Source organism: Lucilia cuprina, chromosome 5 (assembly GCF_022045245.1).
Source record: "Lucilia cuprina isolate Lc7/37 chromosome 5, ASM2204524v1, whole genome shotgun sequence".
In the NCBI taxonomy this organism is placed as follows: Eukaryota; Metazoa; Arthropoda; class Insecta; order Diptera; family Calliphoridae; genus Lucilia; species Lucilia cuprina.
The window spans coordinates 17,216,147-17,240,052 of NC_060953.1; the positions used below are offsets into that span (position 1 = coordinate 17,216,147).

Consider the following 23,906-nt stretch of genomic DNA (forward strand, 5'->3'; position numbering starts at 1 on the left):
CATGGTGTTCTTTAAACAAACTCAATAATAACGGATAAATATATATTTTGAAAAGCAAATAAAAACATATCTAACGGATTTTCATACTATATTATGGATAAAAATAACTTTAATTTTAAATAAACTATAGTGTTAAATTCTAAAAATATACATGATCAGTGTAAACATATTATAATAATATTTAATAATTAATTTAATATTTATTTATTTATAAAAAATTATTTAAAACTATTTATTAAAATTTTTCTAAAACAAAGAAAAGTTCCTAAATTGTGAAAAAGTTTTAAAAAAATAGTGATTATCTAAACATTCATTTTAAATAAAGTTCCTAAATTTACAAAAAAAAAAATCAAAGACTAAAATTAAAAAAAAAACAAATTTTTAAAACTTTATGAAAAAGTGTTTGTGAAATGTTAAAAAATTTTCTAGTCTTTCAAAATAAACATATTTAAAGGATTATTATACATCAAAGGAAAAGTGAGTTAAATATATTATTTTCTAAATTTTTATATATACCAGCGAAACACACATAACATAAGTGTCAAACTCTGAAATTTTGAAACAAATCTTTGAAGTAGCAAAACATTGTAATAATTCAAGTTTCTGAAGTTTTTTACGCCCTTAAATCTTTTGAAGTTCTAACTAATGGAAACTTATATGTCACTAGAATGGAACAACCTGTATCCAGTTTTTATCTTAAATATCTGTCTTCCTTCCTTCCTTCCCTCCTTCCTTCCTTCCTTCCTTCCTTCCTTCCTTCAAAAACAGCAAATTTTAAAAAAATTCATTTTAAATACTAAAAAATAATTCCACAGTCTGTCCAATATTTATAATAAATCCAATGACTAAATCAATAAAAATTCACATCAAAAATAAACTTAAATACAAAAACACCAACAAAAAAAACAAAATACTTACATGTTATAGTTACACGGCTCATTTGCAGCTCGTTCTTCTCGATATAAGAATTCTTTTGTTTTATTTAAAGAAATTTAAATAAAAACAAATAAAGTTTTTTTTGGACTATCATTTAAATACAAAACAACAAAATTATTCCCTAAAGACAATTTTTATTTCGGAAGAAATCGAAGAACAACAAAAAATTGTCTCATTTTGAAACACATAATTCAATCAGCTAAATACAACAAAGAGAGGACTATATGTGGGGTTGACAACGAATTTTATTGGAGCTTTATAGCAAAATCATCCATCGAGAAAAATTTATACTTATAGAATTACTTATAGAGTCGATTTAGCTATGTCCTTCCGTGCACCCATATACATCCATGCAAACCTTGTACACACTTTATAGTTCGCAATTATGGTCCTTTCGACCCCAGGATAAAGCCTGTTTGAAATGGTTAAAATCGGTCTTTTACTTCGCCTAGCACTTATACAATCATACCCCCAATAAGGCTTTAGATCTTATAACTATGTTAAATGTTCTAGAATGTCTTTAAAAATCTAAAAAAACTTAATTTTATATTTTTCTAAGTGATACTGCCGATTAGGGTCTGATGTTACATAGTTAGACCTCATTCGAGTCTGCTGAATAGAGCACCAAGGGCTGTCATGTTCCTAACATCATTTTCGAATTTGTATTACATATAGTTATGTCTTTTTTATAGGGGGAAAGGGAAATACCACAGTGGCAAACTTTCTTTGACTTTCTCACGGTGGTACTTTTCCAAAACATTGGGTGAGTAAAAAGTAAACAACTCACCACTGCCCCTTTGTGTATCTTACACGCAGGTTGCAATTTTTGGACATTATCTCCATTCATCTAATCCAGCATTTTATTAATCATGAAAATTATATTCATCATGTATCAGTCTTTTAACCAAGCAATCTTCTTCCCGCGATTTGGGTTTTAACGCAACCAACTCACTAGGCAGAATATAGCCCTGCGGGCAACTGGCTACCCGTAGTACCAGGTTATGTGGTGCTCTGGTTCGAACTCTTTTCAAATTATGCAAGGACAGATCCGAAAGACAACAGGTATTGGTAGCATCTATCTACCCCGAATTGCAATACACCCTGATGTGACACTCATCAAGGAAACATGCCCGAGGGACTGTAATCTATGGGATGAATAAATGTCGAAAGATTAACGTGAGCACCTGCCTTGACGGCCTTATCTTATCCATTCCCATGATCATAAAGATCGATCTACGGGATGACAAGCAACCATTGAATACTGACCAAACAATTTCCCCAGAATATACTGGCATCCCACTACACGAACGGTAAGAGATACCGATCGGTTTTAGGAATCCTGCATATGCTGCTTTGTACACAGACCTGTTCGAAGAGAGATTTACAAACCACAGCCACTACGTGGATCCCGAAGGAACCTCAATCAACTGACCAGCCAGGACATAGTCCTGCGGGCAACTGGCCACCCGTAGTGCCAGATTATATGGTGCTCTGGTTAGACCTCATGGCAAATCATTCCGAGGCGAAGCCAATGATACATCACCTGTTTATAGTCCCTGCAGACTAGAGGTATTGGGGGATTGCAATACACCATGATGGAGATTTCATCATGGAAACATGCCCCGGGGGTAATCTATAGGGTGAATTCTCAAGAGATTTGTCTTCTAAAATACCGTGCCCCTAGAACAATAGTTCTGATGTACAGTATAGCTGTAGAGCAGCTTGTTCGAAAATGTTTGGAATAGAAAATTTTCGTTTTTAGAAAGATATTCGATAAATTTCTTTGTTTAGGGACAATTTTCATTAAATCTCCTTTAATAAAATTACTTTAAGTATATTCCTTATTTTGATAAAAAACAAATTCGGTTAAGGTCAAGTTAAGTATTAACAGTACATAATGTAGGGTGTGCAACTGACACTCCAAAATTTATAAAAATTCATTGCCAAGCAGTAGACTGCCACTGAATTTTTTAAAATTTTCATTTCGCTTTAATGTTTATTTAATTAAAATTATATTTAAATTACGATTTTTGTTTCGTTTACATTTTTACATAAAATTGAAAAATCGACAACTGAAAATGTATAAAAAAAACCAAAAACGACAACACATTTTGAAATGACGAAAAAGAAAACAACAAACAAATAAATTTTACAACAACAAAAGACGAGTATTTTCACTTTTTATTTTGTAAACAGGCGAATGAACGCACAAGTTCAAGATTCTCTGAAAAAGTAAAACAAGCACACATACACACACACTAACAAGAAACTCATAGATAGATTGCAAGTTGCAACAACAAAAAACGCACAATTTGTGTGTTAATGTAAACAACAACAAAAACAACTAGCTGTAAGAAAAAATGTAGTTCAATGCAGTTTGCTGGGGATCCTAGAGCTGCAGCAAACCGCAGCAGAGAAATTCTCTGTCGACAGCATTATTTTGTACGTAATTGTAAACATTAAGATATTGTTGTTGGTAAAATTGCAGTTTTTTATTTCTTGTTTTTTGTTGTTGTTGTGCTTCCCAACAATTATGGCACATGCCGTTATATCTGTATTTGTTGTTGTTGTTTTAGAAGTAAACGAACAAAGCCTTTGAGTCTTTTCCATTCTATTTATAATTTTAATAGTTTTTCTTCTCTTTTTTATGAGTTTTTCCTTAAGTGTTGTTGTTGTGTGATGTGAAATTTTCTATTATGTTGTTGTTGTTGCTGCTGCTGTTTGCAGAGTGTGTGTTGCATTTTATTTTCAAATTTTTAAATATAATATTGCTGTTGCTTGCAACGATATGTGTTATACAGTGTTATGTATTTGTTTATTTGTGTTGTTCTTGTTGTTGTTAATGTTTAGTTTAGATTTTGGCGTATTTTTGCCGTTAGTAACACATCATTATGGTGTTGGGCCAACATCCAATTGATTAGCATTAGACGCCACAAAATAGTCTTTTAGGATTTTGCAACTTAAATTAGAAAAAAAACCGACATGTTTGAATTTTACAGACAACATGCAAACAACAGTTGGCCAACAAAATGCGGATAAACAGAAATAAAATAAGATTTTTAGAAAATTGTTTAGGCATAGTTATTCTGTGAACTTAGAACGTCATGGCCCTGTGAGCTATCGGTTCTCTAGTTTGATGCCATGTCAAATCATTCCAAAGAAACCCCAAGGATGCATTTGATCATCAACAGTTTATAGTCTCGACAGACAAGAAATATCGATAGCACCTCTTTTGGTGAGTTGATAGATTTACAGTATTCCTGTCTTTGTGTTATCGATACTGATCTATCTCTTCCGATTATGTTGGGGGTTTAACCACCAGTTCCCTGAATTTCTTAGCGACTTACATTTGGTTAGCAACACTAAAACGTAAAGTCGATAATTGCAGAGCTGGTTCTCTACTAAATGTACCAGAAAACTCACAAATGCCAAAAGTATCCGGAAAGTGTCACAAGAATGTCCTAGAAATCTCCTTTTAAAGAAAATTTTTTAACTTATTCTTATCCCCCTTCTACTGTCCACACCCTGTATTTGAACTCGATTTCATGAAACATGTCACATAGCTGGCTGTCTAAATAATTTCAAAATCCTAAGCAAAATACACAAGCATCAATTTTACAAGAATTTAATTTGAAAAAGTTTTACATGATTTTCGAAAAAAAGATAGACTTTTTTGTGCGCAAAATTAGAAATTAAGAGTCCAAAGTTTATAATTTGTCTGCATAGTTAAGTGTTTGGTATTAAAAATAAAACAAATGTTATTCTAATGAATTTGATGAGAAGATGTAGAATACTTTCAAGGGTGGCTATAAGCTAGCCAGGAAATAGTTTTGATATATGTAAGTAGAAAATACATTTTTCTTCGAAATTGAAATGTTTTGTTGCTTGTTTTGTTATGCATATTAGATCCGCGTTATATTTTCATCCTACTTCGAGAGGAAGAACAATAAAGAACAATGCATGTATAAAGTTTATATTCCTTAGATTACCTAAGGACTCGAAAGTGTCTTAATTGACTTCTTATTCTTACATAATTTACAATTTCTGATGCACAAATCAGTCAAACACGAATCGTTTCATCCACCACATTTAAGTTGCAAGCATTCTTAGAGAGACAAAGTCAAACTCCTTCAGAGTTATTTGACTCACGGTTTGACTGGTATCACCTCAACAGTTCCCCACAGAACAGTGACTGCAGGAATTATATGTTAGAAGTGAGATGTTTTCACAAGGACAGAATGCTGATTGAGTTAGTCCGGTGTACTTCGGGACTTCACTTATGTAAACTTTGATGAGAGGTCTGCGCAATGGTTTAAATGGCGATAAGCGGAAGTGTTTAACGAAAAACAGATTCCGTGTTGTACGATGTATACTTTTACATCGTATAACCGAGGATACATTTGATCAGCAACAGTGTGTAGTCTAGTCAGACTAGAGATATTGGTAGCGCCTCTTTTTCCCCGAGGTTGCAATAATACCAAGATAAGGAGGAACAACCTTACTCGGAGGTGATAAATGTACAGTATTTCTGTGTTTGTATTATCGATAAAGCTTTTATCTTTTCCGGGTATGTTTGGGTTTATTCTGTTTAAACCTGACCTACCGCAGAGTGAGCGGTAGGTCATCCATCATCATACAACCCAGGTGAGGTGAGGCCGCCGTACCCCACTTTCATCCCGTACCCACTCCTCTGTGGGGTATCTCTTGTTTCGGCAACAACACCGAACTTATCCCGAAATATTGACTTTACCTTACATCAGTCTTTTAACCGCAACTTACTCTTCCCGAGAATTTGGGTTTAAACCACAGCCATTACGTGGATCCCGAAGGAACCTCAAGCAACTAACCAGCCAGAACATAGTCCTGGGGACGACTGGCCACCCTCTGGTCTGACCTCTTTTCAATCTATGCAAGGACTAAGCCAGGCAGTAGACTGTAACCAATTTTTTAGTCCCGGTCAGACTAGAGGTATTGACAACCCCTTTATTCCCCGGGATTGCAATAACACCAAGGTGGAGGCTTCACCAAGGTAACATGCCTAGGGGGGAGGTAAGTAAAGAAGCAATGCTAACCACCGGTGAAATTGAGATAGGATCTGAAGATTCCCGGCGATTGTGGTTGAAAAAAAAACTGAATTCAGATCGGCCTTAAGTTAAATATTTTACGTTCACAGAGTTACGCAACAACATTCTATTGAACCGAATGTTCGCCGATGATGCGCTTACTAATTTTCAGAGAAGATTAAACTAATCATTAGATATAAAACCAGGTTAACTATCTACAAATCAGACTAATTACTGATAACGTTTGTGGTCTTTTCGATTTGTTCGGAGATCAAGTTAATGTAAAAGTTTCTCAGCCATAAAATCGATCGTGTATTGAACTAATAATAATGGATTCGTTTCTTAACAGAGAATCAAGTTACGTAGAGCACGACAACATCGCCATTGGTCAGATCTAACTAGCTGATCTAAACAGAAATTCTAAGAAAACTCCTTAACTTTATTAGAGAAAATGCAAAGCTTTTCTTGGAGTTAATTCTATCAGCCTCTCAGAGACTATTAAAGAATAGTTTTTGATCGACAGTAGTCTATCACCGGAACTTTATAAGAGAAACTTAAAAGCTTTCTTAAGAGTTAATTAAATCAGCTTCTTTTAGATGAAAACTTTATTAGTGTTTCAAAATTTTTTTATTATAAAATAAAGCTTTTCTTTAAGTCGCGATCACCCAACTAAACTAAAACTTTTAGGAAATGACTTTCTTTTTACAAATGTTTTTATGTAAAAAAAATTATATAAAAATATTTTGCATAATCTTACGTAATACACTGTCACCATTTCTCAGGTGACACAAATCTTGAAGAAAAATAACAACTTTTGAACATAAGTGACATGACAACCACATAATTTGAATTCATAAAAATGAAAAGCTTAACTAAATGGCCACTCACTCCATCAAAGTCATAGTAATGATCATTTGGAGAAGAGAAACAAAAACATATTTTACACGGTATTTAAAACATAATCTTATAAATCATAATAAAAACTTACACATCCTTATGTTAAAGTTAAATATAAGTAAAAGACAAACTAATATAAAGGGATTAACTTGTAAATATTAAGTTAATTCTTAAAGAATAATCTAAGGCAGATATGTTGAGGGCTAATAGTGGGAGGACAATCTTCTAACAAAACGGAAATTAAGCGGATAAAAAAACATTTTTCTCTAATAGTTTTTGTTTGTAAAGCAAAACTGTACATTGTATGTAATACTCAAAGATCAGTTTAAAAAAAATTCTTAAGAAATTTTCATTAAACAGAAAAACAAGATACTTTTTGTTTTTACTTTAGAGGAAATCAAGATCAAGTACAGAAGGTGGCAAATCTGTGGAAATCTCCCCTAATAAAGTTTTTCTATTATACATTACAATATCATCTCTTTTGTCTAAATGTAAAGATCTCCCCCTCTTTTTAGAAAATTGAAAATAAATGACAACGACAACAACTACAACAATATTTAAAATAATTTAAAGAAAAACATAAATTACAAAGTTCACACACTTTAAAAAAACAAAATATTTTACAACCACCAACTTCTGCTGTAGTATGTTGGGGAAACAATTTTGTTATAGCTAGTATCAGCAACTAAATCTTTAACAGCAACATCAACAACAGTCAGCCAACACAAGAACAGCAGTGACAGCTGCGCATTTACGGTGGCAAGATCATGTATCTAGAAGATAAATTATTTATTTAGAGTTAACTAAGAGATGTTGGAAAAGATTTTTGGATAAAATAATTTGGATTTTAATGATCGGTTTAAAGCTTATACAATTTCTGAAAACGTATCATGAAAGTAAACTTGCAAAAGCTTTAAAACTTATAAAGTTATAAAATTATTTAAAATCGCTTATTTGTAACTCTAACTACTCTTCTTTATCTTAAACTATAGACATTTTCACTTTGAAACTATTTAACATCCTCTACTCCTATACTCCACCGTTAGGACACGCACACACACACATGTTGCTCATAGTTTTCTTCTTTACTCTGACATCAGTTAACATCAGCAGTCTTGAGCTAAAATCTAACAGTTTCACACAAGCACACTCTTATATACCAGGGGCAGCAGGAAGTTCCCCCATTAAAAACTAAAAGAAACTTCCTTAAAATACACGCTCACACTCTCATAAATTACAAAAACTAAAGAACACGAAAAAAAAACCATAGAAAATTATTCCCCATTCTCTAGTGCATATCAATTATAAGACAATTTTAGATTTTCTTCATAAAAAAAAAACTAAAATACGTGTGTGTTTTTAACCCCCTGCAACGTTAGAGACATTACAATAACAACAAGCACAACACATATTGTTGCATCAGAATCTTCCTTTTTCCTACACTCATCTCAGCAGATGCGCATATGTGTCATAATTTTTTTTTTTTTTTCTTTTTCACTCAACTCTAAATTATGAACGTCAAATAGAATAAACGAACACACAACTACTGACTAATGCAAGATCGTGTTAAAGGAAGAAAATGTGTTGGTTTGTTGATCCTCTTTTGTGTGTTTTCGTTTTTTGTTTTAAAATTTCATTTTAGTTGGAAGGGAAATTACAATGGATGGTTGGATGGATGGATACATGGCGCATGCTATTTGTAATGTAAATGAACTCTGATTTTGTTTAAAGTATTAGACTACGCATGCACAGTGTGGCCAGAGTTATTTTTGAAGATTTCTCAAAATAGACATGAGCTTTATGTTTTCTAGAGATTTTCCCAATTTTTATCAATGATCTTGTTATATGAAAGAACTTTTATCACAATGATTTTCCATTGTTTTCTAGTTATATGTGACTCTATTTCTCAGGTCCCCGATATGATTGATGAATATATTTAAGTGATATTGTGGATTGGGTTGATCTTGAAGAAGTTGAAGATTTTTCTCCGGAAACTAGGATATTTTTAAAATGGAGATGAAGTATATGAAATGTTAATTTCCTATGAGCTTTATGTATCCCAAAGGTCTTCTCAGTGATGATCAGTAATCTTTAGATTCTCGAACTTGAGATTCTAACTTAAAGAACATCGACATTATACCCAATAAGTTTGAGCGATACACCGATTTCCTAGAGATATTCTCAATGATGATCAATGATCTTGATATACGAAAAAAAAAACTTTTAAAAATATAATTTTGCAATGTTTGCTAGATACTTGAGATTCTAACTTAAGAGCTCCGATATTATTCCCAATAAGTTTGAGCGATACACCGTTCTAAATTGTGTTGATCTTGAGAAAGTTATTGATTTTGGCAGATGAACTGATCGAAGTTTTTTTTTAATAAATTTTAATGTTGATTCGATCATACATTAGATCAAGCTTGTTTAAATAAAAATTCAATTACAAATAGGAAATCTTAAACTCATAGATGTCGATCACTTAATTCAAAATCGATCACTGATCAAGCTTTCTTAAATAGAAATTTGATCACAATAATGAAATTCGTAACACAAATTTAATAGATTTTTAAACAAAGCTTTTTTTAAAATTAGTTCGATTACAATTATCGATCGATCGCCAGCACACGATTAAACCTAATGATTTTTTAAAGTCCTAATACAATCTGAGAAAAAATCGTTGTGCAGGTTAAAGCCTCGCAAGCTTCCCAAGTTATAGCAAATCTATCAATAACTCGATTAAGCTTTCGATCACAATCTCGAAATCTGCAGCGAATCAAGCTTTTCTAAAGAAAAAACAGTTATTACCGAAAATTTTGATTTCTGATCTGTTCGGATTCGAATAGAGAGAGACTCTAGTAAAGATGAGCACAATATGATTGACCATCGGATCTAACAGAAATTATTTTAAAATTCATGAACTTTATAAGAGAAACTGAAAAGCTTTCTATTAACAACTCTACCAAGCTTTCGATCACAATCTCGAAATCTGCTGCAAATCAAGCTTTTCTAAAAAAAGCACGGTCATTACCCAGAATTTTGATTTCTAATCTCAAAATTTTGTTCATTTTAAAGCCCTATTAACATAACAGACAACAACTTTACAACTCGAGGCAACAGCTTATCAAGCTTTTATAACGAAAAAACATGATCACCACCTAAAAATTTGTATCTCTGATCACAAAATTGTGAATTTTCGTACAAAATTTCAATATCGAACGCTTATCAATCATTTCTGAAGGGAACTCGATCTATGATCTCAAAGTTTTTTGTGTTTTAAAACCTCACCAGACAACAACTCTTTAATTCAGTCAAACTTTTAAGCTCAATCTCAAAATTGATCGTTTATCAAGGAAAAGCATGATCATACATTAAATTTAGTTCTCTGATCTTAAAATTTCGTGCATTTTCAAGCCTCAAAGATAGCAATCTTCAACACGATCGAGCTTCCGAACACAATCTCAAAATCGACTGTTTGTCAAACTTTACGAAAGGAAAAGCACGATCATCACCTGATGTTTTGATATCTGATCTCAAAATTTCGTGCATTTTCAAGCCTCAAAGATAGCAATCTTCAGCACGATCGAGCTTCCGAACACAATCTCAAAATCGACTGTTTGTCAAACTTTACGAAAGGAAAAGCACGATCATCACCTGATGTTTTGATATCTGATCTCAAAATTTCGTGCATTTTCAAGCCTCACCAACTTAGCAAAAGACAGCAATTATTAAACTCAATTGAGCTTTCGAACAAAATCTTAAAATCGATCGTTTATCAAGTTTTTCTGAAAGAAAAAGCTTTATCTCTTATCTGAAAATTCTATGCATATTAAAGCATTTTCAACTTATAAACAGACAGCAACTCTACAAATCGATCAAGCTTTCGATTATAATCTCAAAGCTTTTCTAAAGGAAAAATTTCAAAACTAAAGTTTGCTTTAAGATCTCAAGCGCCAAAGCAATCAATCATTTCCCGAAGGCTTATTTTGGAAATAAACTTTAATTATTAAGCCAATTGGATGCTCAACTATCACTAAATTTAATCAGAGTTCTGTTTAAGTATTTGTGCTTTCAAGAATTCTCTATTTCAATGCGGAATTGCATTTAACGACGAAAATGCTTTCGTATTCAGACTATGATTCTTTTAGTATGAACAGAGTAGAATATATGTAATAGAGATCGTCTACTTTTCCCTTCTAGCAAAAGATCGCTGCACATCCAAGATCTTCAGTAAGCAAAATATGTTCTCAGTTTGTGATTGATTGATCATTACTCGCAATTTCTGAGGTTTCTGTTAATACGACGATATCTATGATTTCATTTATTATTTTTGAAATCACCTGGAAACTTCAATATCTTTCAGCTACTTTACAGCCACCCATTTAATTTTTGATATCTTGTAAATCTGGCAACTCTCTCGCACTCTTTGAACAATTACGTATGATTCCTTTTAGTACGTGCTTTTATTTCCGACTTGAAACAGTCTCTTAACATTTATTTTTATTGTAATGTTTGTTTTTTTTCGTATTATTTTTATAAGTTTCATCCACAAATGTCATCGTACTTTGTAGATTCTGTTTTGTCTTTATGATCAGTTGCAAGTAAAACATACATACATGCAGCAACATCATCACCACCACCATCCATTGTCTATGTATTGCATGTGGGTAATTGTTTTTGTTGTTGTCATTATTATTTCTATTTGTCGGTCGTCTTGAGTTAAATTCCACTTTATTATTATTGTGAAAAAAAACTGTTCCTTGTTCCAGAGAGATGCAATTAAATGAGGTGTCGCTCACAATGACATGTTATGTTTTGCCACAGTTAATTCTATAATTTTTCACTTTATTATTCCAAGTAAATTGTTGTTTTGGTTTTAATCTAATTGTATCGACGAGAGTTCAACAACAGCAGACAACAAAGTTAGATGGAGATTTCTTTCTGTCTGTGTCTTACTTTTCTAAAATGATTTCTTCTTTAAGAGGGATGATATAAATCACAATATCATTAAGACGAAATATTTATAAGAATTTCAAATTAGATTTCTTTTAATTAGAAAAAAATCTAAGAAATTTATTAAGAAAATGTGTTTGGAAAGGAAAAAATTTAAAAGTTGCTTAATGAAAAATTAAAGAAATAATTATTAAGACTAATACTGGAGAAAGACGAAATGATTTCTTTCTAATTAAAAACGGGGATGTTGAACTTTATTTAAAACAAAATTTTGAAATTTTCATAAGTTTCATAACGATTTTGTAACAATTCATTAAACTGAACATTTCTTCTCTCTTTTCTTACTTAGGCTAGTCAGCAAACATGCATCAACCACAGCATCTTTATAGTGATCTCAATACTTCATTTACCTCGGAGGGTACGGATATATCCTACGATTCCGACTCAACATTTCACATTTACAATGAACTACAATATCCTGCGCAACAACAGCAGCAGCAGCTGCAGCAGCATCAACAACAAGCATCTAACACTCCAGCCATTAATATACAAACCAATGCCAATACCAATCCTACTACCGGTATTATGTATGGTTTTCGCACCCGACATTTATCCTGCATTGAAGAAAATGATTCCGATTCTTTGCATTCGTCGTCGGTACCTAAACCCGCTTTCGAAATGATACAAGATGTCGATGAAAAATTTAAAAAACTTGTCTCGGAGGATGTTAATAATACCAGCCTTACTTCCTGGCCCGATAATGGGGAAGATGAAGTGGATCATATGGTTATGATAGATGAGTCTAGAATGTATGATATGGAATATCTAGATGAACTAAGTGCCAGTCAGCTAGTGACCAAAGAGCTAGAGGAAGAAGAGCAATTTGGTGTTAATGTTAGTGAAGTGTTATGGCAAAGTACGGTGTCCGAACCGGCTCATCGTTCGCGATTTAATGGTGGCCGCCCCCAGATACCAGATATAATGACTACCTCTTGCTATGGTGCCTTAAACACTTCCTTTGGTAGTGAAATGTCCGGTCCGCCAGCCTATGCTGAACAAACTACACCCACAAAACAACAACGTGCACAAAATAAACCTGAACCTATTTATGCCACACCCGATAAACGTCGTGAGTGTAATCGTAGTTTTGATTCGTCTTGCCCCTCACAATCTAGTTCATTGTATGGCGGCTCAATGACTTCTTCATTGGATTTAAAATGTATGAGCGCTTCGGGTTATGGTGCTCATAATTTTGGTTTAACTCGCAATGCCAATAATAATCCTATGGAAATATCTAGTATTTCTATGGATAACTCAAAATCGGAATGGAATTCGACTGGAGATAGTGGTGCAGTTTTGGGTGTTATTTCACCCACTGAGGATATGTCCGATGAAACGGCTATGCAGTGTATTACGGCAGCAGAAAATGGTAAGTGATTTGTAATTTTTCTTATATTCAATAGCATTAAGGAAGTGTTAAGTTCACAAATAATGAGATCTAGGGACAAGGTATACTGTGATTTGTTCAGAAATTTTCAATCTGAAATCTTGAGTAAATTTATGATTATTCCCGGTAACGGGTTTTAATTGATTTCTAGGATCTATAGATTTTTGAAATATCCATGTATTGCATATCTTATTGTTGGGTCCTAGCTTTAAAGATAGAAATCGGTTATATTGAAATTATCTTCAACATTAATGACACAAAGTCTTTGTCAAGTTCACGAATTGACAAAGTCAATTCGTCAGATATTATCGAATATCAGGGGTATTCGTGAGGTGTTATCGACCATTGGGCTGCGATCAAAAACCAAGCCGGTGTCTTAACGACATCTAGGTAAACCGAAGAATGCCGGGTATCTCTTAATGAGATAGCGAGACATTCTAGGATAACGCTAATATGGATCCTGCACACAGTAATTGTCTGGGAATGGGGAGGGGAGGGGAGGGGTGAGTGAAATCGACGCTTTCACTGGTATTTCCCTTACTAACTGTAGCTTTCGTAGGGAACAAATAAGAACGCTGCTATCGGTAATAATGGGACACTGTGTTATTGGCAACCATGCCAGAAAAATGGGTCTCCAAAACAATGACTACTGCAGAAGTTGTCACAATAGGAGGAGGTGGAAACTATACTTCATCTCCTCTGTTACTGTCCGTCATTTAATGGGAACAGGGAACTTTGTTTTAGATCTGCTGTTCTCTCTTATTTGGAAGATATATCCGAGATACATTTTAAGAATATCCTATATTTCGTGAAACGAATCGGCTAGTTTTAATCTGGAAGTAATGAATAGTTTTATAATAAAAGACTCCTATGGCAAATAGAGCATCACAACGGGACCGAAATAAGTCGGAACCAAGTGATCCACATGAACTTGTTTTAGTGGCTACTCTTCGTGCCTAACCTAACCAAAGTTCACGAATTGTGAGATCTTGGGATGTGAAATCTTTCGAAAATTTAATCTCCAGAACTAGATCAAATTATATTGAACAGCAAGGTAATAACGCCTTGTAGATTATGAGATCAATTGTAGATTATGAGAGAATTGGCGAGTATTCTTGAAACGATCTTGATTCATTTAACGCGTGTTTTTTTTTTTAAGAAATCATTTCTTAAAGAAATAAGTTAAAACTAGAATCCCTTTAAATCTCTGATCTGATTAGAAGCAATTTAGACAAAGAAAAGAAACTCTGACAACAACTTTGATTTAGGTTATAGACTCCCCCTATAATACACCACAAGTAATTGCAGGGACCACAAAGTTAACAAAACATTTTGTGAGAATTAAGCTCCTTGTAAGAACTCCATGTAATTAATCTCAAACAAGATCGATACTATCATACGTTCCACTTAAGAGAAGTTAAATTGAATTTACCATAACATTACATTCTCTTAATTGCCCTTTTAACCTCTCACTCTCTCCGCTCTCCATATTAAGTAAAAATCTCCAAACTCTTAAAACTATATTTGTATAACCAACTCTTCGATCGTGTTGTGTTACTCTCAATCACAACAAAATACCAACTACTTGTGTTTGTTTACCTTTTCTGTTTTCTCATATACTTTATTGGTTTTGTTTTGTTCTTGGCTTCTATTCTTCCATTTCATTCAATATGATTTTGGTTTCTACTGTGTGATCACACATTATTGTGGTAGTAATTGTTATTGTATTAATTCTCTGAAATGTTTTGTGAATCTGTTGGATGAAACCGTCGTCATTGTCGTCTGTCCAATCTTGTGTATCTTTCGAGTCGTCTAAAAATGAGACTTAAAAAAGCCGCAAATAAACTGATCAATGATCGCTGTTGAAGCACAGCCAGAGAATAAGAGATAATTATGTTGGAGCTGTTGTTGTGTACGTATGTATGTTGAGACCTGAAGACTACAAAATAGAACAAACTCTTTATGGAGCATGTTGTTGGCGGGGACAAAATTTATTTGAATTGAAAAAGAAGTATAAAAACAAACTAAAGTTAAAACCGTTTGTTTGGCGTATTCATGTTTTAGTTTTGCTTCGTTTTTTTTGGAAGAAAAATAAACTTGTATACTTGTTGTTGGTCTTATTATTATTATTGTTGTTGTTGTAGTTGTTTAACTATTTGTAGAATTGTTGCTGTTCTTTTGTTTTTGTTTTGTGTTTTGTTTTTTAATGCCAACTTCCTATGCTTCTGGTTGGTTTTCTAAATGTATCTGTCCGTCCGTCCGTACGTCTGTCCGTCTGTCTTGTCTCCTTTTATCGTTGTGTTACCACAACCATGAGACTGCAGTAGTTTCAATTGCTTTATTTGTTGTTGTTGTTGTTGTACTTTTTGTTATATTTTCTTCTTGTGGTTGCTGCTTCTTCACATCTTCTATTTGGATTCCTTTAAGTGTTGTTTGTTGGTTTTATTCGGTTGCTAGTTGATATTTACTTGTCTGTACTTATTAAATCAGCAAATAAAGGAATGAAAACATTATTTTACTAAATTTGTTAATTTTTTTTATTGCTTACCGACAAAAGCATTAATATAGATCAGTGTGATTATGTAGACCGTCTCAAAACTTTAGAAATCTCATCAAGAATTCTAGCTTCTTTAATCGCACGATCTTTAAGTATCCTGGGAGAATAACAAACATAGAAAGATCACTAAAACGTAGTAGTTTATATTAATCGCCCTTAATATGTGATAATCTCAACGCCAGGAGAAAACAATTCTATTCCAATTAAGTGTCATTTATTCTAGAGAGATCAAGGACATTGTCATCCTGATGATGTCATTAGACCTTCTTTAGTGATCACAGGAGTATGCGCTAAGTATTACTCTCTGCTTTCGGTAAACCATACCTTCACTGCAACAACTTCTTGAGTAGCACTGTGTTCAAGATCTGGTCCTCTGACATCGATGCCAATGACAAAGTGTTCTTGAAAAACTAATAATTATATTATTATTTGCTCTCTAATGATCTTGGCCTACTTTCGTTAAACCATACCTGACAGAAAGAGAGTAACGACGGATACTTCTATTCTTATTCTTCACTGCAACAACTTCTTGAGTAGCACTGTGTTCAAGATCTGGTCCTCTCGCATCGGTGCCAATGACATAGTGTTCTTGAAAAACTGATAATTACATTATTATCAGCTCTCTAATGATCTTGGCCTGGAAGCTGATCCACGGCATTTTTAGTTTTGGAACTCCTAGATTGTCGTTCGTGTTAGATCAAGATCTGTCTTTAAGCTAAGATCTTATCTGATCCCTGAGAAAACTTTTAAATGATCTTGACTTGAAAGCTGATCTATGAATTTTTTAGTTTTTTTATCTCTTGGGAACATAGCAATTGTTTTACGAATTATCTTTGTCGTTAGTGCTAGATCAAGATCTCTCTTGAGATCCAATCAAGATTTCAGTAGCTTTCATAAATCAACTAGAGATTTGTTAAGTTGATAGCTATAAAGTAAAGATCAATATGAACAGCTGCTTAATTCTGTCGTTATTTCGATTTGGCTTAGTTTTTCGATTTAGCGAGAAAACTCGAAGCCCTTTTGACCTTAAATAACCAACTGACTTCTAATATATTTGATTCGTTATTGCTACTCAGAGACAGTCCAGAGTATAAAGTGTGCAATGTTATCGCAGTCTTCATAATGATTTTCTTAAATAACCATGCTGATCGATAATATGTTAACCTTTTTATCACCTATTGATTGTTTACCGAACTTGATCATATCGAATATGCCGATGATCGTTGAAGGGTCGAATTGTTAAAACAATCATGTTTTTAATTCATTATGACTGATATATCATTTGAATTTACGATCAATTGTCTTTAATCTATAGAATTATTCTGGATCCGATGATCTCTGAACTGAGATCATTTTAATGAGTTTCAAATTTGATCTTACTGATCGAACTGTTACTGTTAACATTATCAGCTCTAAATGACAGATTCCTTACATAACTTGATCTTCCCGAATATGCCAATGATCGTTGAAAGCCAACCTGATGAAGTTAGCATGTTATTACTACATTAAGATCGATTAATCATTCGGATTCTCGATCATTCGTCTTTTTTGGTTTTTTGAATTATATTGAATCCTGTGATCTCTGACGTTTTATGGAACTCTTACATTATTCGGGTGAAGAGATCTGTAGGTTTCGCTTTGGGTTGATACAACCAGATCGCTTTATGTATCTATACTTTTAAAGCTCTGTGCAGCTACAACTGACATTTTATAGAAAAACCCCAATTCATTTCTTTTTCACAGTTTATTTTTCTTGCTGAACGTCGTCATCGTCGAAGTCGTCTGTCTGTCCTTCTGTCTATTTGTTTATTTCAAAAACTATAGTTCTTCATATTTTTTTGTACAAACTTTATTCTGCACACTTTTTCATGCCAAAAGAAGAAGAGTTTTGTTTCTTCTTCTATGCAATACACATTATGTTGTTGTTCCTTTTTTTTGATCTTCTTGTACAATTTATTTGCTTAAAGTCTACCTGTATAACTAGTAAGCGCGGTAAGTAAGTATTCCATACGGTATTAGTACATCCATACGTATGTCTGTAAGTATGTGCAAATGCTTTCCCACACGTTTTTCTGCCGGTTATTAGACATGAATTGTATCATTGGGGATTGTGCTAAACTTTAGTATAAATTATGCTATATGTATGTACGCTGGCTGGCTGACTGTTTGGTTGGTTGGCTACACTGCTGATCTTGCGCATCGAGAGTTCAATATGAGGTGTGCTCTGTGCTGCTTGCCTAACAGTTTAGGTAGACTTTGGGAAGTGTATCTCAAGTGCTTTTGAAAGGTTTTGCGATAAAAGCGAAAAAAATGTTAAAGACAAACCTTTTGCCTTAACGTGAATAAATTGTAGACATTCGTGTGATGTTAAGTGAGGGCAGAGAGAAAGAATTGCCAGGGAGTTGAGAGACAAGGGATTTGGTTAAGAATTTTGCTGTTGATATATTGCTTAGGTGTATAGGGAATACACTGAGTTATTTTTATGGTTAAGTCATGTAAAATGTGGTTCTTTGGGTGAAGAAAAGAATTCGATATTTTCAAAGACTTCGGTGATATATCAGATTGATTAGGCCATCCCAATTATGGTGTTCAAACACTAAAGATTAAGTTTTAGTGAATCATTTCCTTGATAACAATGATTTTGTTATTTGGTTTGACTGATGAATCTTCTGTTGCCAAGAATATCGGTGATGTTGCTGATCGATCAGATCTTTCAAGTTATGGCGATTTAGGGAAACATCCCACTTTTCATTTTGATAACAATGATTTTCTAATTTGATCTGACTGATCATTGGTCTTAACCTTAATAACCCTTAATATCCGATTGTTTAACGAATCAATCAATTCGAACATGTTCATCAAATAATACCAGGTGTACTTAGAGAAAGCAGTATGTTTTCTCATTTGGATTCTTCATCAATACTCTTTCTTCTATAGAATTATCTTGACATTTAGTGAAATCTACTAAAATATCATTGGATCAGATTCGGTTGGCTTTCAAAGGTCCTTTTAAAGTGATTTTTAATAGTTATGTGATAAAAATTGAGACCAAAGTGATAGAATTGCTTGTGAAAGAAAGGAAGAAGGTTCTATGGAGAAGAAATGAAGTTTTCTGAGAACTGTCAGGATGATGAGAATAGTATGGCATAAATGGTTGTTTCGGAGATGAGACGCTTTTAAACGATCTGGCATGGATAGACGTTGACATTCACTGGCATCAGAATGACTTTTATTACCAAAAGGGTGATGGCGCAGAATCGCAGGCATCAGAATGGCATTCGTTTCCGCAAGTGCGATGACATATAATCGCAGTTTTCTGTGAACCATCACGGAGATGGGACGGTTTTGAACGATCTGGCATGAATTGACATTGACATTCGCTGGAATCAGAATGACATTTGTTATCGAATATTTTTCTGTCATGAATGGTTTTTTTCAGTTTCTGACATTAAAATGACATCGGTAACTGCAAGTGTGATGGCGAGGAACATCAGTTTCCTGTGAATCATCACGGAGATGAGATGTTTTAAAAAGATCTGAGATGAATCGACGTTACAATCGCTGGCATCAGAATGACATCAGTTTCCCAACATGGTTGTTTTCAGTTGCTGGCATCAAAATGACATCGGTCAACGCAAGTGCGGTGAAATGGAATCGCAGTTTTCTGTTCATCATCACGGAAATGATATGCTTTTAAACGATCTGGTATGAATAGACGTTACAATTCTGGTATCAGAATGGCATCCGTTTACCAATATGTTTCTGGCTTGAATGGTTGTTTTCAGTTGTTGGAATCAATATGACATCGGCCAACGCAAGTGTGGTGAGATGGAATCACAGTTTTCTGTTCATCATCACGGAAATGATACGCTTTTCAACGATCTGGCATGAATAGGCGTTACAGTCGCTGGCATCAAAATGACATCAGTTTCCCAACAAGTTTCTAGCTTGAATGGTTGACATCGATCAACTCATGTGTGTTGAGATGGAATCACAGTTTTCTGTTGATCATCGCAGAAATGAGACGCTTTTAAACGATCTGGCATGAATAGACGTTGAGATCCGTTGACATCAGAATGGCATTCGTCACCGCAAGCGTGGTGGATAAAATCGCAGTTTTCTTTCCATCATCTCGGAGATGAAACGTTTTTAAAGGTGATCGTTCCGAAATTTCTCCTAAACGTCGAAATGTCAACATTAATGTGCATATTTTCGAAAAACTCACGACCACATGATCATTTTAAATTCGAAGTTTTGTGTGACAAAGGAGACAAAAAGTTTCTTCTCTTTTTTCTCCCAGTGCCGTTAAGCATAAACATCCCAAATTCGTTTCACTTCATCTAAATGTCCAACAAGCAACAGGTCTTTACTACCATTTTGCCATTTTAAATTTGAAATATTGTTCGGTTGTAGTATCTGTAAAGTGAGTGTGTATGTGTGTGTGTTTGCGAATACATGCTAGTTTGTTTGGGTTACTGCTGCTGATATATGATTTGATATCTTAAGGATACATTTTAGTTATACAGTCAGTTGAATGTCTTTCTGCTTGAGCTTCATATTCATGCGAATGTTGTCATTATTATCACTTTAATATGTTGTATGTTGTCTCGTAACGTTTTTTTTTTGTCGTCTCTTGTTCATGTGTTTTTTTTGTGAATTCAATCTTTCTTATTGAACATGCGGCAACATTGTGATTCATGACTTTTCACTTTTTTTTCTCTTTCTCTCTCAGTCTGTCTGTCCGTCTTTCGGTTCATTCGTTCATTCGTTTGTTAGTAATTTGCACGTGATTTTCATGTTTGTTGTTATTATGATTCTTATATCTCTTTATCTCGTTGTCTTGTAAGTCTGTCTGCTCGATTCAATGTCCGTCTTTGTTGTTGTTGTTGTTCTTACCTATATACCGGTAACTTGGTTCTTAAAATGTCTGTCTCCAACTTTATATTCTAATTGTTTTTCACATGTTTTTTATTTTTTAGCAACTTTTTATTCGTTCTTCCATTTTTTTGTCATTTACTTCATGGGACCGCTGTATGCAGATGAGGAAGTGTTTTCAATTTTTTTCATTTTTCGTTTCAAAAATTGTTGTCTGTAATATTTTTCTGTTCACACACACTCTTGCTGGCTTTGGCTTTATTGGAATTGTAATGTTTTGTTTTTATTAAAGTTTCTGGCTGCATTTGAATTGTTGTATATTTATGCTTTGGGAAGTTGTCCATATTTTATATGAAATTTATCTTTAAGTTTGCATCTTTACAAATAAAATGTTTGTAGTCGTTTGGACAAACTTCTAAAGAATTTTATTCCATTTTTCATGGGTCTCTTTATCAAGTTGTTGTTAAGTTTTATGTTCTTAAACGGACATTTTGAATGTTACGAAAATGTAAGAAAAGTAGAGAACTCTTATTATTTGCTTTGTTTTTTATTTTTACCAAAAATATACATACATATTAACTCACAAATTTTGTGTGTAAATAATAAAGACATAAAATTATTTGTTGTTTTCGACAGAAATCGTGTTTGCGTGAAAAAAAATAAAATGAATTTTTACAGTTAGTTGTGAAAAATGGTTTTACATATGTTGCACATACATATGTACATACCCACGTAAGTTTACAGAGAAAGATATGCATAGTCGATGTTTTTAATTTCCTTAGATTCCCACAAGCTAATTTAAAACTTCCTTTAAGACACAAAAACTCACCAATATTAAAGGCATATAATCCTGCAGTCTAGTCGACAATCTACTTTATAGTCCAGTCTATTTCCGCACATATGTATAGTCTAGTATAGTAGTATAGTATGTAGTCTAGTCAATAGGCTAGTATGTAATCTAGTCAATAGTCTAGTCAATAGGCTAGTACGTAGTCTAGTCAATAGTCTAGTCTATAGTCTAGTGTATAGTCTAGTCTATAGTCTAGTCTATAGTCCAGTCTATAGTCTAGTCTATAGTCTAGTCTATAGTCTAGTCTATAGTCTAGTCTATAGTCTAGTCTATAGTCTAGTCTATAGTCTAGTCTATAGTCTAGTCTATAGTCTAGTCTATAGTCTAGTCTATAGTCTAGTCTATAGTCTAGTCGATAGTCTAGTCTATAGTTTAGTCTATAGTCTAGTCTACAGTCTAGTCTACAGTCTAGTCTACAGTCTGGTCTACAGTCTAGTCTATGATATAGTTTATTGTATAGTCTATATTCTAATCTACAGTCTGGTCTATAGTCTAGTCTACAGTCTAGTCTATAGTCTAGTCTATAGTCTAGTCTATAGTCTAGTCTATAGTCTAGTCTATAGTCTAGTCTATAGTCTAGTCTATATAGTCTAGTCTATAGTCTAGTCTATAGTCTAGTCTATAGTCTAGTCTATAGTCTAGTCTATAGTCTAGTCTATAGTCTAGTCTATAGTCTAGTCTATAGTCTAGTCTATAGTCTAGTCTATAGTCTAGTCTATAGTCTAGTCTATAGTCTAGTCTATAGTCTAGTCTATAGTCTAGTCTATAGTCTAGTCTATAGTCCAGTCTATAGTCTAGTCTATAGTCTAGTCTATAGTCTAGTCTATAGTATAGTCTATAGTCTAGTCTATAGTCTAGTCTATAGTCTAGTCTATAGTCTAGTCTATAATCTAGTCTATAGTCTAGTCTATAGTCTAGTCTATAGTCTAGTCTATAGTCTAGTCTATAGTCTTGTCTATAGTCTAGTCTATAGTCCAGTCTATAGTCTAGTCTATAGTCTAGTCTATAGTCTAGTCTATAGTCTAGTCTATAGTCTAGTCGATAGTCTAGTCTATAGTTTAGTCTATAGTCTAGTCTACAGTCTAGTCTACAGTCTAGTCTACAGTCTGGTCTACAGTCTAGTCTATGATATAGTTTATTGTATAGTCTATATTCTAGTCTATAGTCTAGTCTATAGTCTAGTCTATAGTCTAGTCTATAGTCTAGTCTATAGTCTAGTCTATAGTCTAGTCTATAGTCTAGTCTATAGTCTAGTCTATAGTCTAGTCTATAGTCTAGTCTATAGTCTAGTCTATAGTCTAGTCTATAGTCTAGTCTATAGTCTAGTCTATAGTCTAGTCTATAGTCTAGTCTATAGTCTAGTCTATAGTCTAGTCTATAGTCTAGTCTATAGTCTAGTCTATAGTCTAGTCTATAGTCTAGTCTATAGTCTAGTCTATAGTCTAGTCTATAGTCTAGTCTATAGTCTAGTCTATAGTCTAGTCTATAGTCTAGTCTATAGTCTAGTCTATAGTCTAGTCTATAGTCTAGTCTATAGTCTAGTCTATAGTCTAGTCTATAGTCTAGTCTATAGTCTAGTCTATAGTCTAGTCTATAGTCTAGTCTATAGTCTAGTCTATAGTCTAGTCTATAGTCTAGTCTATAGTCTAGTCTATAGTCTAGTCTTTAGTCTAGTCTATAGTCTAGTGTATAGTCCAGTCTATAGTCTAGTCTATAGTCTAGTCTGTAGTCTAGTCTACAGCCTAGTCTATAGTATACTCTATAGTCTAGTCTTTAGTCTATAGTGTAGTCTGTAGTCTAGTCTTTAGTTTATAGTGTAGTCGGTAGTCTAGTCTTTAGTCTAGTCTATACTCTAGTCTATACCTAGTCTTTAGTATAATATATAGTCTAGTCTATAGTCTTGACTATGGTTTTTTCTATTGTGTAGTCTACAATCTAGCCTATAGTTTAGTCTATAGTATAGTCTTTAGTGGAGTCTATTGTGTAGTCTACAATCTAGTCTATAGTCTTGTCTAGTCTATAATCTAGTCTATAGTCTATTTTAATGTCTAGTCTGTAGTCTTAACTGTTTTCTACAGTTAAGAGTGTAGCATATTATATAGTCCTGGCAATTTTATGTAGTTTTAAGTCTAGTTCTATTGTTAGGGTTCAAAGGGGTTGTGTGATAGCAAAATATACAAAAAATATCAAAAGACCCAGAAAAGCTAATCAAACAAATTAACTATTTTCTCTTAAAACAACATTCACCTTTTAACAAATTAATTTTAACGATTAAAACTATAATTAAAACCTAAGGAAAAAAACTTTCACTTTTCGAAATTTATTACA

The 23,906-nt window shown here is 33.4% G+C and overlaps 1 protein-coding gene across 2 annotated transcripts in view; it reads left to right on the plus strand.

Moving 5' to 3' along the window:
- The first annotated feature begins 341 nt into the window (after positions 1-341).
- The window catches only part of LOC111677108 (protein TANC2), a 161,452-nt gene continuing 137,887 nt past the window's right edge, over positions 342-23,906 (plus strand). Inside the window, exons 1-2 of one of the 2 annotated variants that reach the window (XM_046953345.1) lie at positions 342-477; positions 12,199-13,278. In XM_046953345.1, the coding sequence (XP_046809301.1) occupies positions 12,213-13,278 (1,066 nt within the window). In that variant the 5' untranslated portion in view covers positions 342-477; positions 12,199-12,212. The remainder of the gene's footprint in view (positions 478-12,198; positions 13,279-23,906) is intronic. The other variant, XM_046953346.1, reaches the window with a different exon arrangement.